General features: G+C 42.4%; 2 protein-coding genes across 2 annotated transcripts in view; both read right to left on the minus strand.

Annotated features, from left to right (window-relative positions):
* The window catches only part of LOC310985743 (uncharacterized protein), a 204856-nt gene that overhangs the window by 78160 nt on the left and 111173 nt on the right, over positions 1–15523 (minus strand). The gene's annotated exons all lie outside the window — the stretch shown is intronic.
* smim28 (small integral membrane protein 28) lies at positions 10062–14946 on the minus strand (the record flags this gene model as incomplete). Its single annotated transcript, XM_083980749.1, has 2 exons — positions 10062–10511; positions 14848–14946. The coding sequence occupies 2 exons, from the start codon at positions 14944–14946 to the stop codon at positions 10062–10064; spliced, it is 549 nt and encodes a 182-aa protein (XP_083836875.1).

Consider the following 15523-nt stretch of genomic DNA (forward strand, 5'->3'; position numbering starts at 1 on the left):
TTCAGTACAATTATGTGTGTTGCCTGTTGTCTTTGTCATATTATGTTATACTTAGGCTATAATTTGTGTAGGCTATTTCAAAATGTAGATTCTAACTTTTTTTTTTACTATGTGTTAATATTTATCTGTAAGGGGTCCACGATGATGCTATTAACGTGTTTGATCTAGAAATTTCCTTAAATGATTCAAAATACCTCACTTACTCGTTCGCCAACAATGCAGAGATGTCAGTTCTTGGGCACTTTTGCAATACCCATATTCCGCCATCAGGAGGCGCTTCCATTGGACCAATGTGTGTCGTTACTCTCTTATTCCAGCACTCTCCCCCACAGATAACAAGGCTGAATAAAGAAAAAAAAAACAATGGTCAGTATAAAGGCTATACATTTAAAATGCATAAAGGGTGCAGATAATACAAAATAAAAAACAACAACAACAATAGATACAATAAATACAATCATGGACTGAATCATACCAGGATCAATTCAAGGGAACATTTTTTATTCTTGCATTTTGTTGAAAATGGGTGTATGTGTTCGTGTGACTCACACCCTATACCTACCTTACATACCAACAGGAGACAGGACAGTATACATGTCCTCGGTTATGTCATCTGATCGTGTCAGTTAATAGCGAGTGATAGACATGTTGGCTGCTTGTAATGAAGCATGCTTCAGCGTTAAACTTATAATTATGAGAAACAATTTCGACATCAGTGCCACCCTTCATGCTGCAGCAGCACACAATGTACACGCCACCTTTTTCTTCCAGTGTGACATACAGTAGCAACAACAGTGAATAATACTTAAAAGGTACGGGCATGCGTTAACTGGTTAAATGATTAAACTTTATTTATATGCCTCAAACCTTCACTGCAAAAACTCAATATCTTACCAAGAATATTTGTCTTATTTCTAGTCAAAATTATATTTCTAGTCAAAACAAATCTCATTATACCTAAAATAAGACTCATCACATAAAAAGTAGCTTCTTTTTTAGACACTTTTTACTTCTTTCAAGCATATTTTCACTTGAAATAAGTAGAAAAATCTGATAGTGGAGCAAGTTTTTCTTTCTTATTACAAACACAAAAAACTTGCTTTCACTGACTTATTTTTCTACTTATTTTAAGTGAAAATTTGTTTGAAACAAGTGAAAATGATCTAAAAACAAGTACATTTTTAGGTGTTGAGTCTTATTTTAAGTGGAGATAGATTAGTTTTGACTAGAAATTAGACATTTTAACAAGAAATAAGACAAATATTCTTGGAAATATTTTGAGTTTTTGTTGTTGTGTTCTTTTATTTGTTGTGTTTGACATGACGTGACAGCCGTCCTCAGGAAACTATATGGCCTCTTAAACACGCACTTCAGAAAGGATGCTTTCAGGTGGGCGGATCAGTTTTCCTCCCACAACCTCCTCTAGAAAGCAGGGTGTGAGATGTGTCACAAAAACATGTAGCCTACATCCGGGCACCGTGGGAGTGGCTTTAATCGTTTATAAGCCACATCAGGTGATTGTTCCGAGTCAGAGGGAAGAAGCTGGAGCTGGAGTCAGGATGAAGACGCTGGTGCAGGTGTCTCTGTTGGTGGTGCTGGTCTGGGGTCTGACCGACGGCTTGAATGTGACGAAATGTGACCTGAGGGATCAGCTGATCAACGCAACCAAGTGTCTCAACGGGACAAATGGAACGATTGTAGAGAACCTAATCGCCAAGAGTAAGTAGCTTACTGGTCTCACATGAGAAAATGTTGCATTAAAAGGTTGAAAGGAAACGCTGTGTATCCTGGACGGGATATATTTTCTTATGGAAACCAATAATACTAAAGTTCTTGCATCATTTAAAAAACATTTGTTGGATATAAAATGGAGCATCTGTAAATATTATTCCGTATGTTTTCTATTCATTTGCACATAGCCTACTATTTACACTGTGGATATAGTTTAAATTCTGTTTAGGTCTTTCTTATTCTTCTATTTGCACTATAATGTGAATACTTACTGCTGTAGCACAATGATATCTTATCTTATTTTAGAATACATTTCTAAAGTAATAATGTAGGTCTATGTAGAAAAGCCATGTCTGTGATTTGTCTTAATCCACAATGTGTGTAATGATTGTATTTTATCAGATGTCAATGGTTCATGGGATTAACTGGTGGCTTTATGTAGCACTTACACATACAATGATTGACATGTATTAACATTCAGTGAGTGTGTTCATGTATGTTTGTTTATGGATGAGATTTAAACGTTTATATCCTAACTATGTTTATAATTTACAAACTAGTATATTCGTAGGAAAAATTTTCCTTAAGGGGAAAAGCCAATATATATCTCTTTTTTACGTGTCTTGCCTCACCCCCGAGTCCATGACCAGCAGATAGACACCATCCTTTCGACTGTGCGTGCAGTAACAAGGGAGATAGAGCCGTATCCCCCGTAATTAGCTTAGCTCAAACACTGGAAGTGTATGGGTAGTGTTAGCCTGCCTCCACCTAAAGTCATCAGAGAAACTCTTCAGCAACTCTAAACGGAAACCGGCGGGCCGATCTTCGTCTCAGAGCGGACAAAACTCTCTGGTAAGGCATCTTGAGCGGTCAAATGCCGCTAACGGGACGAGATCGGTCAAAACAGAGGGTTCAAGCAAAGACGCTTTATTTTGGTTCAAGCTAGTTACATCGAGGGTAGGTTAGCTTCCTATTTCAAAGTAAAAGCACAAATTCTATCATCATGGTTTTCTGTAGTTTTCTATGTAAAGGGCAACGGGTGTTTTATTTTGTGAAAGTAACCGGAAGTGCGTTGGTCACAACGGCTAGCTTGAGTAGCGCCAAATTCGTCCGAACAAAATTGTAAACAGCTGGTATTTAGACAAATTAACGACACACTGCTGATCTAAACGGCTACTTTCTCGCCTAAACATGTTTGAAATGTCGATAAAGTGATATATTTACAGAGTTTAGAGCTAAAATAAAATCAGCTTCTGACTGCTGGTTTCGGCTCGGGTAGGAGGCAGGCTAACACTACCTAGGACTTCCAGCGTTTGAGCTAAGCTAATTACGGGCGATACGGCTCTATCTCCCTCATTAATGCACGCACAGTGGAAAGGATGGTGTCTATCTGCTGGTCATGGACTCGGGAGTGAGGCAAGACACTCTTTACACACTTTAATATATTGGAACAGACCTGCTCCACCACCCTGAGCAGGTGTGTTCCAAGTGATAGGTCACATACCAGAAACACCTACAGTCAGGTACAGTATAGTTCAGTATAGATGTCCATGCTTTTGTCATTTGATGTGTGAGTCATGGACATGATGGCTGCCTGTCATGAGGCAATTGTTTTAAACTTATAAAATGACACGATGAGGAACATTTCCTGCACCAGCTCCGCCCTTCATGCTGCAGCAGTACATCCTGTACACGTCGTCTATTGATGGTGGGGACGCTCCAGTGAAACATAATACACTAACACTTTATTTATATAGCACTGTTTTGGCACAAAAGAACGTTTTTGTGTAGCCTAAAGGTTGGATGAAATTCAAGATTTAGCCCGGATTGGAAGTGTGGTGTGTTGTGAAGTAGTTACATCAAGATGTTGAGACTTTCAGTGGATTCTTGGTGTCGTTCATCTGAGAATTCAACTTCAACTCTTCATGTAATAAACATAGGCTACACTTTGCCCAAATACAGAGGCCTCAAGTTGGACACACAGTTTGGGTCTTTATGTAAAGCACATTGAGTTGCCTTGGTTTGAAATGCGCTATATAAATAAAGATGCCTTGCCTTGCCTTGCCTTTGACTTTCAGGGGTGTTTGGCTGAAGGAGGTTCATGATCACTGGGTGAAAGGTCGATGAAATCACCAGGAATCATCCTGTTTTTAATGTGTGAAGCACTTTGTGTTGCATGTCCTTGCAGGAAAAGTGCTCTACAGTATAAATAAGGTTTTGATTGATTTTGATTGATTGATTGATGGAGACCATGAATGATCATCCCAGAGGTTTTGACGTTCTCTTTTCTCCCTTGTTTTTCCAGTCGTTTGTCACGCAGAGAAGGCGTCAGGATTCAACCACAGTGCCGTGAACGAGCTGATCTCTGGGCTGTTGGGCGGCGGCAGCGGCGGCGGCGGGGGCGGGGACGGGAAAGGGGGCCTTGGCGGTGGGGACAGCGGTGGGGACGGCAGTGCGGACGGAAGCTGGGGCAGCAAGGACGAAAGTGGGATAGGCAGCAAGGATGAGAGTGGGGACAGCAAGGACGAGAGTGAGGGCAGCAGCGAGGACAAGAGTGGGGGCAGCAGCGAGGACGTGATTGGGGGCAGCAGCGAGGACGAGAGTGGGGGCAACAGCGACGTGAGCGAGGACAACAGCAGGGGTGGATGGGGGGGTGGGAGAGGCAGAGGCAGAGGCAGAGGAGGGGGAAGAGGGAGAGGTAGAGGGTGGTGGAGGGGGAAGAGGGCACTTCCTGATTGGTTTCTACCACGCACCAGAGGTACACCACCCACCAGACCTCCCCGGCCCAGCATGGGGCCTCCAATGGCCCGTGGTCGTGGTGGCGGTCGTGGTCGTGGTGGTGGTCGTGGTTGGGGCCGTTGGGGCCGTTGGGGCCCCAAACCCTCCACCAAACCCTGTCTGACCTCCAACGTGACGCTGTACGGCCTCTTCCAGCTCAGCGACCGTCTGGCCTGCAGCAGCAACACAAGCAACAACACGACTCCATCGCTCAACATCTGTGGCCTCAACTGCACCAGTGAGTTCCTCTACCCTCCTTTTTAGCCTCGTAAACCAGCCTCTCGCGGAAATGCATTTCATTTCATTCCGAGGGAGAGTCTGGCCTCATCCCCATTCTAAGCGGTTGGCCTGAAACCCTCAGAAGGCCGAGCCAATCAGCGTCGCCGCTGTGATTGACACAGCACGTTGGCCAATCAGGGACCGACTGGTGCAACGCCCCGTCACTACACCAGCTTGCTGATTGGCTGAATGGGGTTGTCTGTCAACGCTTCTACTCCCACCCAGCTCCCGCCCACCCCAAACGCTTAGAGGCGGGATGAGTCCAGACTCTCTGAGAAATGAAATTAAATGCATTTCCGCGAGAGGCTGGTTTACGAGGCTAGATGCAATACACCTGGACATTTTTGTCGTTCACCGCTCACACTTCCGCAACTCCCCACGGTCAAATGAAAGGTCACTGGGGCCTGATTTTTGGCAAGGAGGTGTATCTTTGGGTAAACTCTGGATGTCCCAAATTTCAGAATGAAAGTCCATTTTTTTGGACCCGTAATGCAGAAATGTCCAATGGGTTTTTTAATGTAAAAATAAAGTAAAGATTTTAACTAACAGATATCACCATGAAACTTCCTGTTGTTGTTGCTGTTGTTGTTGTTGTTGTTGTTGCATCTTTGACTCAAACCACTTCACCAACTGTCTCCGTGTTTCCTGTCCAGAGCTGATCGATGACGACATCAGTGATGACATCAGCTGCGTGTTGCAGATCTTGACCAACTTCCTGTAAGTTCATCTATCTATCTATCTATCTATCTATCTATCTATCTATCTATCTATCTATCTATCTATCTATCTATCTATCTATCCATCCATCCATCCATCCATCCATCCATCCATCCATCCATCCATCCATCCATCCATCCATCCATCCATCCATCCAACCATCCATCCATCCATCCATCCATCCATCCATCCATCCATCCATCCATCCTAATCACATCCTCATTGTTTCCACAGTAACCAGGTCTTTGGGGATCCTGCTCACTTGTATCCACTGAAAAGAGCGTGAGTCATATTTTCATCTTTTGGTATTCATCAGTCCATTTAAAGGTGTAATAAATCAAATATTAGTGGATTATGATTAAGAAACGACGTCTCTCTGTCTGTTCTCAGGATGAAGGGGATGTTCCGGGACGAGTGCCGGAGCATTAACGCCACTTCGTACTTTGCGGATTGCTCAGAATCTGAATGAGTAGCGTGAACGTCACTGTGAACATCATCAGTCGACAGCACTGTGTGTGATTTCCTGTCTCATTGTGGTGGTGGTGGTGGATGTTTCATCTCTTGGTACTTATTGGTTTCTTCCCTGTCGAACTTGTTTTTTTTTTTTTCTTTTCAGTCCAACCACAGTGGCAGTGGTTTATAACTGAAATAAAGGTGAAGCATGCAGCACTCCCTCTGGTTTTGTGTCTATATGAATTATACAGATGTGTGGTGAAATGTTTGACAAGGAGGAGCTTCCTCTACGATGCAGCATGCAGCATCATTCTCACAGCTCGTAGTGTAGTCAATGGATTTTCTCGTATGCTAAGTTATCTGGGCAAAAGCCCCTTACAGTAAATGTCCAGTGTGTAAAATGGAAAAAATGGAGGAAAACCGTGACATCTAGGGTTAGGCGTAGGGTTAGGGTTAGGGTTCGTCCTCCCAGTCCTGGTAAACAAGTTGTTTTGTCCTCGGAAGCCACCGCCACGTTGCCGAGGGGAGGGATGAGTGTGAGCAAGTGAGTGAGGGCTGTAATCTAGAATCTGAACACTAGATGTTACGGTTTTACCCCCATTTTACACACTGGAGCTTTTAGGTTTACTCTAAAGGTGCGTTCACAACTGGAACTTTGATTTTTGTCTCTGTCGCTCATATCGCTCCTTTGTCATCGCTCTGTCGCTCAGCTGCAATCGCTCATCAGTTTGGCACAAACTCACTTTTTTCGCTTCTATGTCTCTCTGTTTACACCGGCACCACCGGGCTTATAGTACAGCAGCCAATCAGCGACAAGCGACTGGCGACCAGAGAAATGATGTTTACTTGGGATTTCCCATCTCGAGCGATGAGTGATTTTTCGCTCTGTCGCTGTCGCTCGGAGCCCCAGCGATTTTTCGCCTGAGCGATTAATCGCTCAGGCGATTTGTGTTATTATCTCATAGGTTGCACCGACAATCAGTAGGTCAACCTACAGACCCCGGGTGTTGATAACAGCTAACCCCGGACTCAGAGGGGAATAATCGCTCAGTCGCCCGTTTGCATTGATTCAATATGTAAACTTGTTGGACGCAACAAAAATAAAGGTTCCAGTGTGAATGCACTGGGTTAGTTCAACATTTTAGCAAATTGGCCCATTGCCATAATCCCTGTAGCAGCATAGCAGTAGGTTCGTTACCTTTAATTGTCGGTGCAAGCTGTTTTTAGAACGGCGGAGCAGAGCCGTGAGCTGCTCAGAGCTACGCTACGGAGGCTCATTATGGAATTTCTTGGTTTCCCTCATCAAACTCATCAAATACACAATCCAACAACTCCACAACGCTCTGGTGGACAAGTTGTGACCTGCACATTCACCACGCTATGAGATAATAACACAACGTTACCACACAGAGTTGTTTTAGAGGGAAATTCGAGGTAAAAAAAACTTGTCCACCAGAGCGTTGTGGAGTTGTTGGATTGTGTATTTGATGAGTTTGATGAGGGAAACCAAGAAATCCCATAATGAGCCTCTGTAGCGTAGCTCTGAGCAGCTCACGGCTCTGCTCCGCCGTTCTATTACGTAATAGCTTGCACCGACAAATAAAGGTAACAAACCTACTGCTATGACTATAGGGATTAAGGCAATGGGCCAATTTGCCAAAATGTTGAACTATCCCTTTAAGAGTAATATAGTAAAAAAAAAAAATCTTAAAGGGACAGTATGGGACTTTATTGGCTTTTTATTGACAAAAATCAAATATCGCTTTCATAAATACGTATTTCACTGAAGTGGAATCGCGCCCGCATACAAACGAGCGCTTTCTCGTACCTTAGAATGAGATGTTACAAGTCGTTACAAACATACAGGGGGGGGTTCACCGAACCTTCTCTGCCATGTTGAATCGCCATGTTTTACGTTCAGTGTCACCGTGGCTGTAAGTAACCTCAAACTCGCCGCCGGAGCTTCTCGGCTCGGGGAGAAAGTTTTCCAGACAGCGCCTGTTAAAACTGTCACCACCGTGTAGCTAGTGTGAGGAAGGACGGAGGCACTGGTGTTGCCTTCAGGTGCAGTCAGACACCTGAATGACGCCGTGAGTGACGCCGTCGGCAAACCAACTGGATGTTATTTTACTCGACGAGAGAAAGCCGGTAAAACGTGGGTCAGGTAAACAATACGACATCACCATGACAACATATTGTCACGCCTGTATTGTTTTGCCTCGTGCTGGCGGACCGTTTGTTTACATAGAGGCTTGTTTATCCTGATACATGCAGCGTGTGTTGTTTTTCTGACTTCTGCCCGAGTTTACGTAAACGCAACAGCAAGAATACGTGCCGACATGCAACCGCACCGCTAGATGGGGGTAAATCTCACATACTGTCCCTTTAACCGTTTCAGTAGAGCTATAATAAAATAATAATAATGACAATTATTATTAAAATGACATTGTATTTCACCTCTGTTGTGTTCTGAGTGTTTGCAGCTCAAGCTATTTTACTAATTTGTAGCACGTTTGTGTTGTGTCTTCAGTTGCAGGGCGTTGACCCCTCAAGGCCACCGTAGGTTAAATGTAAATAATTAAAACTGTTGCTTCCAGTCATTTCAGTTGTTTCGCTGTCTCAAAATCAAGTTGTTATCAAGTCAGTGCAGGTGAAATGATTCATACGACTCATTTTAAAAACAGATTTTCTTTTTATTGACACTAGTTTGGACACTAGGGGGCAGAAAAGCTCCAGAAGAGACTGACACCACACACACAGACAGAGGCCTGTTCACACACCCCACTGTGACTCAGGTGTGTGTGTCCACCTGCCGGTCAGTGATACGTCCCAGCAGGTCGGTGTTGGTGTTGGCCAGCTGCTCCGCGCTCAGTCAGTTTGTCTGCAGCTGGAAGATGAGACTGAACCAAAACTATACATGCTGCTAACAGAGGGTCGGACGCTGTTGAGTTGAGTGATACTTAAATAATTACAATTTACAGACAACAAAGTTATTGGTAACCCTTTACAGGCTGCTAATTCTGTAATAATGTCAAGAAATAACCAAGAAATAACAATTAATTGTGTAGTAATGTCAAGAAATAACAATTAATTGTGTAGTAATGTCAACAAATAGCCAAGAAATAACAATTAATTGTGTAGTAATTTCAAGAAATAACAATTAATTGTGTAGTAATGTCAAGAAATAGCCAAGAAATAACGGTCAATTTCATAGTGTCATGTTTTTTTTTATAAAATCAAAAGATTACACATGCTTTTCATGGTTTGAACCTTTTGGGAAAGGCCACCAAGTCTTTTATTGACCATTATTTCTGGGCTATTTCTACACAATCAATCATTATTCCTTGGCGATATTTCTTGACATTACTATGTAATTTGCCATTCTTTCTAGGCCATTTCTAGACATTATCACGTAATTGGCGGCCTGTAAATTAAAGGGTTACCAAGTTAAAGGGATAGTTCACCCAAAATTCAAATTTCACTCATTATCTACTCATCCTCATGTCGACTAAAAGCTGTGAGAGTCCTCCGTTCCTTCTCTGAGTTACGGGGGGGTCCACACAGCAGTATTTGTCCATATAATGGTTGTCAATGGATACCAACTTTCTTCGTAACAAAAAGACACACCAAAAAACATCCAAATACCTCCATACTGCTCGTCTGTAATGTCCCTCTTGTATTGAAGCCCCGACATGAGAAATTGTTCCTCCGGTCATACAGGAAGAGCAGTGAACTGAGACACTGGGAGCTTCCGCTACAAACAAGCTTAAAATATAGACTTATTTAATTTTTTTCGGAACAATTTCTCATGTTGGGGCTTCAATACAAGAGGGACATTACATACGAGCAGCATGGAGGTATTTGGATGTTTTTTGGTGTGTCTTTTTGTCACGAAGACAGTTGGTATCCATTGACAACCATTATATGGACAAAGAGCCCCCCTGTAACTCAGAGAAGCCACGGAGGACTCTGAAACTTCTCCCAGCTCTTAGTTGACATGAGGGGGAGGAGATAATGAGTGTATCCCTTTTATCAAAAACACCAAATATTGGAGTTATAAAGTCTTAGTTTTCACACTGCAGCCTGATATGAGCTCCACGTCGTCACACATACTGATACTGGCCGCTGGCCCTGAGCTCCGGACACAGCTTGGCCTCCAGGTCCTCTATCTTCATGGACTCCACGTCCTTGGAGCTGGAGAGGCTGGCGGCCCGCGTGATCTTGGTGAGGGTCTCCTCGTAGGGCGGGGGCAGGTAGACCATCACGAAGACGCCGTCCGACCCGTCCGAGCTGGTGCTGGTGTGGCGCTCGGCGTTCCGGGTCAGCGAGGAGAGGAACTCCTCGGCGCTGCTGCTCTCCGTGTCCTGCAGGTCCAGGGCGATGATGCCGGCCAGACTCAGCTTGCTGCGGGACCACCGGGACCCGCACCGGCGGTAGACCAGCAGGCCGACCAGCAGGAGGAGCAGGAGGACCGAGACCACGGGAAGGACCACGTAGACCACCAGCTCAGACTTCCCGTCCTCTCCCAGGTTCAACTCGTTCCAGTTGTGGCCCTGTTAGTGAGCAAGAGGAGGATTAATCTACGGTCCCCAAGTGAGACGTCAAGTATCTCTAGGTTCTATAATAGCCCCATCCCTGTGGAGCTCAATTTTTGGTCCTTTCTTCTTCCTTGCACTTTAATTGCACTGATCAATGAGCACTTTGTGATATTCTATGTACTTGAATACTCTGCACTTTATGTAAAACCCAACCCTAGCCTTGTTGGCTAACTCTGGCCCACTTACAGTTTTTCTTTTAACTCTGTTGATTAGTGGTGCACTGTCCCTATGAAATAAACTAATAAATGAAATGAAAAATGCACTTGATTACTTATTTATTTCACTTGAATACTTTACTCATTTAATTACTTAGAAACATCTTAGCGCACTTCAGGTAGGCTTGTCATGTTGTTGTGTATTTACGTAGTCTTTCTAATTGCCGCATGTTTGTCGCAATCGTTTGTTTGTCAAAATCCTTGTTATATTTATTTAAGTACCCCATGTTACCCCATTTCCCCAGAGGACTACAGATGAAAATTAGCGGCTCCGCTAAATCTGGTGCAGCTATCTTTTTATTTTTCTCAATAATTAATGTCACTGCACACTGTCATTTTTAAATAAATAATAAAAAAAATAATAATAATAACACTGTATAAAGGTAGACGTTTGTATTAAAGATGTTTGTATTAAAGCTCCATACAGTATAAAGGTAGATGTTTGTGTTAAAAGGATAGTTCACCCAAAATTGAAATTTCCCTCATTATCTCCTCCTCCTCATGTGGACTAAGGACTAAGACGGACATTACATACGAGCAGCATGGAGGTATTTGGATGTTTTTTGGTGTGTCTTTTTGTTACGAAGACAGTTGGTATCCATCTGCAACCGTCATATGGACATGCACTGCTACGCCGAGACCCCCTGTAACTCAGAGAAGCCACGGAGGACTCTGAAACTTCTCCCAGCCCTTAGTCCACATGAGGGGGAGTAGATAATGAGTGAAATTTAAATTTTGGGTGAACTATCAGTATAAAGGTAGATGTTTGTGTTAAAGGCAAGGCAATTTTATTTGTATAGCCCGTTTTTACAAACAGTTTGTCTCAAAGGGCTTTACATGGCATCACAACAACATCCTCTGTCCTTAGACCCTCACATCCACTGAGGAAAAACTCCATGGAAACCCTTTAAACAGGGAAAAATCTGAGAAAGCTCAGGGTGAGCAACAGAGGAGGGATCCCTCACCCAGGACGGACAGACGGGACAGAGATGTTGTTACAGACAAGAAAACAGTTTATAGTTTATAGAAATGGTGGGATGTCGGAATGACAGCATGTAACCCAGTCAGTCAGCACTGCAAAAACTCAAAATCTTACCAAGAATATTTGTCTTATTTCTAGTCAAAACAAATCTCATTATACCTAAAATTAGACTCATCACATTAAAAAGTAGCTTGTTTTTAGACACTTTTTACTTCTTTCAAGCAGATTTTCACTTGAAATAATCTGATAGTGGGGCTTGTTCTTATTACAAGCACAAAAAACTTGCTTTCACTGGCAGATTTTTCTACTTATTTCAAGTGAAAAAATGTTTGAAACAAGTGAAAATGATCTAAAAACAAGTTGATTTTTAGGTCATGAATCTTATTTTAAGTGGAAAGAGATTAGTTTTGACCAGAAATGAGACATTTTGACAATAAATAAGACAGATATTCTTGGAAAGATTTTGAATTTTTGCAGTGAGTCAGTGATGTGCAGTCAGATTGATACCTACCTGTGGAAAAACAATAAAGATAAAAACACTGTAGATCATTAATGTGGACAAAAGTTTGTGGACACTCTCTACACTGCAAAAATTCAAAATCTTACCAAGAATATTTGTCTTATTTCTAGTCAAAATGTCATTTCTAGTCAAAATAAATCTCATTATACTTCAAATAAGACTCATCACATTTAAAAAGTAGCTTGTTTTCAGACACTTTTTAATTTTTTCAAGCAAATTTTCCACTTCAAATAAGTAGAAAAATCTGACAGTGGATCAAGTTTTTCTTTCTTATTACAAGCACAAAAAACTTGCTTTCACTGGCAGATTTTTCTACTTATTTCAATTGAAAATTAGTTTGAAACAAGTGAAAACTGTCTGAAAACAAGTTCATTTTTAGGTGATGAGTCTTATTTTAAGTGAAGAGAGATTAGTTTTGACCAGAAATGAGACATTTTGACAAGAAATAAGACAGATATTCTTGGAAAGATTTTGAATTTTTGCAGTGAGTCAGTGATGTGCAGCACTTTAATTCACTCTAGTCTCTCTGTTCGTAGCTCTTTGGTTCCAGTCAGACTGAGCGTGACCTCGTAAATCTGCAGCATTAAACACCCCGAGACTGTTTGATCCCGACAAGAAGGCCGGGCCAGACCGGGCCGGGCCGCGCCGCTCCAGCTGTTTTCTAGCAATTAGTTAATGCTGCCTGGTTGGTTGGTTGGTTGGTTGACCCAGCAGCACCGGACAGTTTTAATACTCAATCCGTCTGAGTGTCACCCGACCGACGGCTCTCGGCACAAAGTGTCTGAGACTTAATGCGAAGGCTTAGAGCGGGACTCTCAAGGGAACGAACGAGACGCAGACTGAAAGTGGTGTTTTGTAAACAGCAACATGGCCGCCGGAGCGCTCGGTGCATGAACAGAGTTACAGAAGAGTCGCACGTCAGACTGTTCTTCAGTTTTTGTCACGTTAGCTCTTCAATAAAGGAGGGAAAACATTTGGATTAAATAAAACGAAGAAAAAAAACCTGTTCAGAGGCGACTCAGCTCATTTTGTCAGTGCAGTGTTTAAATCCCTCAATTTTTTACCACATCCATGACCCCTGGACAAAATTTAGACATCAGTTACTCCCAAAATATTTGTGATACTCTTGACTAAACATGAAAATCACTTTTGACATGGGTTTCAAAATGTTTAACCCCTTCCTGGCCAGTTGTTTTTGCTGCAAAAACACATGATTTCTATAGGGCTCTATGGGCTTTAGGGCTGGTGACAGTATTTTCTCATTTACAGAGTGATAAAAAGAGATATCCAAAATCTCCTCGGTGAAAACTTCTGACTCTAATATGTCAACAAAATAAAACAAGAATTTTGAAAGTAGCTTTATCCATTGTTCAGATTTCAGTTCTGGAAATGTATGCAAATTAGCGCATATTTCATTAGATATTGCCTCATTTACATATTTAAACATAAAATTTGACAAAACTTGTAATACAAAAAATATTTGTCTTAATGTAAGTGTTAAACTTGGGAAGTTTCATGGTGATATCTGTTAGTTACATTTTTTTAAACATTAAAATACATTAAAAAACCCATAGGCGGAGGTGGATATTTTTGTCATGGATGTTGTTAAAATGCATTACGAGTCCAAAAAATGGACTTTCATTCAGAAATTTGGGACATCCAGAGTTTACCCAAAGATACACCTCCTTGCCAAAAATCAGGCCCCAGTGACCTTTCATTTGACCCCGGGGGAGTTGGGAAAGTGTGAGAGGTGAACTAAAATGTCCAGGGGTAAAAGGAGAGGTTGTTGAGCTACCTACAGGTAAATGATGTGGAAACACTGACTGAACCACCACAGCTGGAGCAAAAAATCACTTTTAAACACTAATATTTGAAACAAATTCAGATTTATGTCTAATTTATAGATTCTATTTGTTTATTATTTTTCTGTTTGATTGTTGTGTGTGGATCCAATGAAGTGGAGCTGCTGCACCACTGATGGGAATCTGAATAAAAGAACAATAAACCACTACGACTACACAACTGTATGGAGCAGTGGAGCAGACAGCAGGTGTATAGTGTTCAGGAGGATAAACTGTGAAATGTCATTTAGTTTTGACCATGGCAACAGACTTTATATATTGAATAATAGGTTAAAAATGAGATATTGAACATAAAAAAACACCACTTATTGATATGTATCAAACATAACAAAAGGAAATTTAAATATATGATATTAATATTAATTTAACAAATATAAATAGCCTCAATTTTCACTTCTAACATTGTTAACTTCCATCGACAGGTTCATTTAGTCAAAATCAACAATGATCTTCAAATGTAAAATAACTCCCAGTGCTCGGACCAAACAAAGAGATAAACAGTGAAACTCCATCTACTGATGAAGGTCATGTGATGTGACAGAAAGGTCCAGAAACACAGAGAGCTGCATGGCTGTTTTTGCCATATATACATATAGCCTACTATTTAGTATACTCTATCCATATCTATCCATACTGGTATGCATATGTGATGCAATAAAGCAGTTTCATTTTTTTTTTTTTTTTTTTACAGTTATAATAAAACTCCACACACCTGCTTCTCGGAGGTTGAGGGCGACCCTGTGACCCAGTCGTAGGACCCCCGGCCGGCCGGTCCGAACCGCATCCAGCTGCTCTCCAGCAGCGACCGCATGGCAACAGGTGGAGGTGGAGGAGGAGGAGGAGGAAAGTGTGTCTGTGGAGTAAAGAGATGCTGATGGACTGAAGCCTCCAGCTGCTGATCCAGAGGTTTCAGGAGTAAACAGAGCAGAGGGTGGAGGGTGGGGTGGGGGGGGTTAGATGGGGTAGATAGATGGGGTGGGTTGGGTGGGGTTATCCTTGGTGGGAGGGGCCAGCAGCTCATAAGCAGCTGCTCACATGCTCACACATGCAGCTGCAGAGCAACAGGATTCAGGCCAATGACCAGGATTTAGAGCTGCTGCCCTATAACAGTGTGTGTGTGTGTGTGTGTGTGTGTGTGTGTGTGTGTGTGTGTGTGTGTGTGTGTGTGTGTGTGTGTGTGTGTGTGTGTGTGTGTGTGTGTGTGTGTGTGTGTGTGTGTGTGTGTGTGTGTGTGTGTGTGTGTGTGTGCATGTGTGTGTGTGTCAGTAAGACTCGGTGACAGAAAGGGGCGGGGCTCCTCCTCATATCAAACCTCAGGCACGTGGAGCACTGACTTGAGGAAAAAAAACCACACTGATAGTAAAATTACACATCTGTTACATCACGAC

This window comes from Trachurus trachurus (assembly GCF_905171665.1).
Source record: "Trachurus trachurus genome assembly, chromosome: 1".
NCBI classification, from domain to species: domain Eukaryota; kingdom Metazoa; phylum Chordata; class Actinopteri; order Carangiformes; family Carangidae; genus Trachurus; species Trachurus trachurus.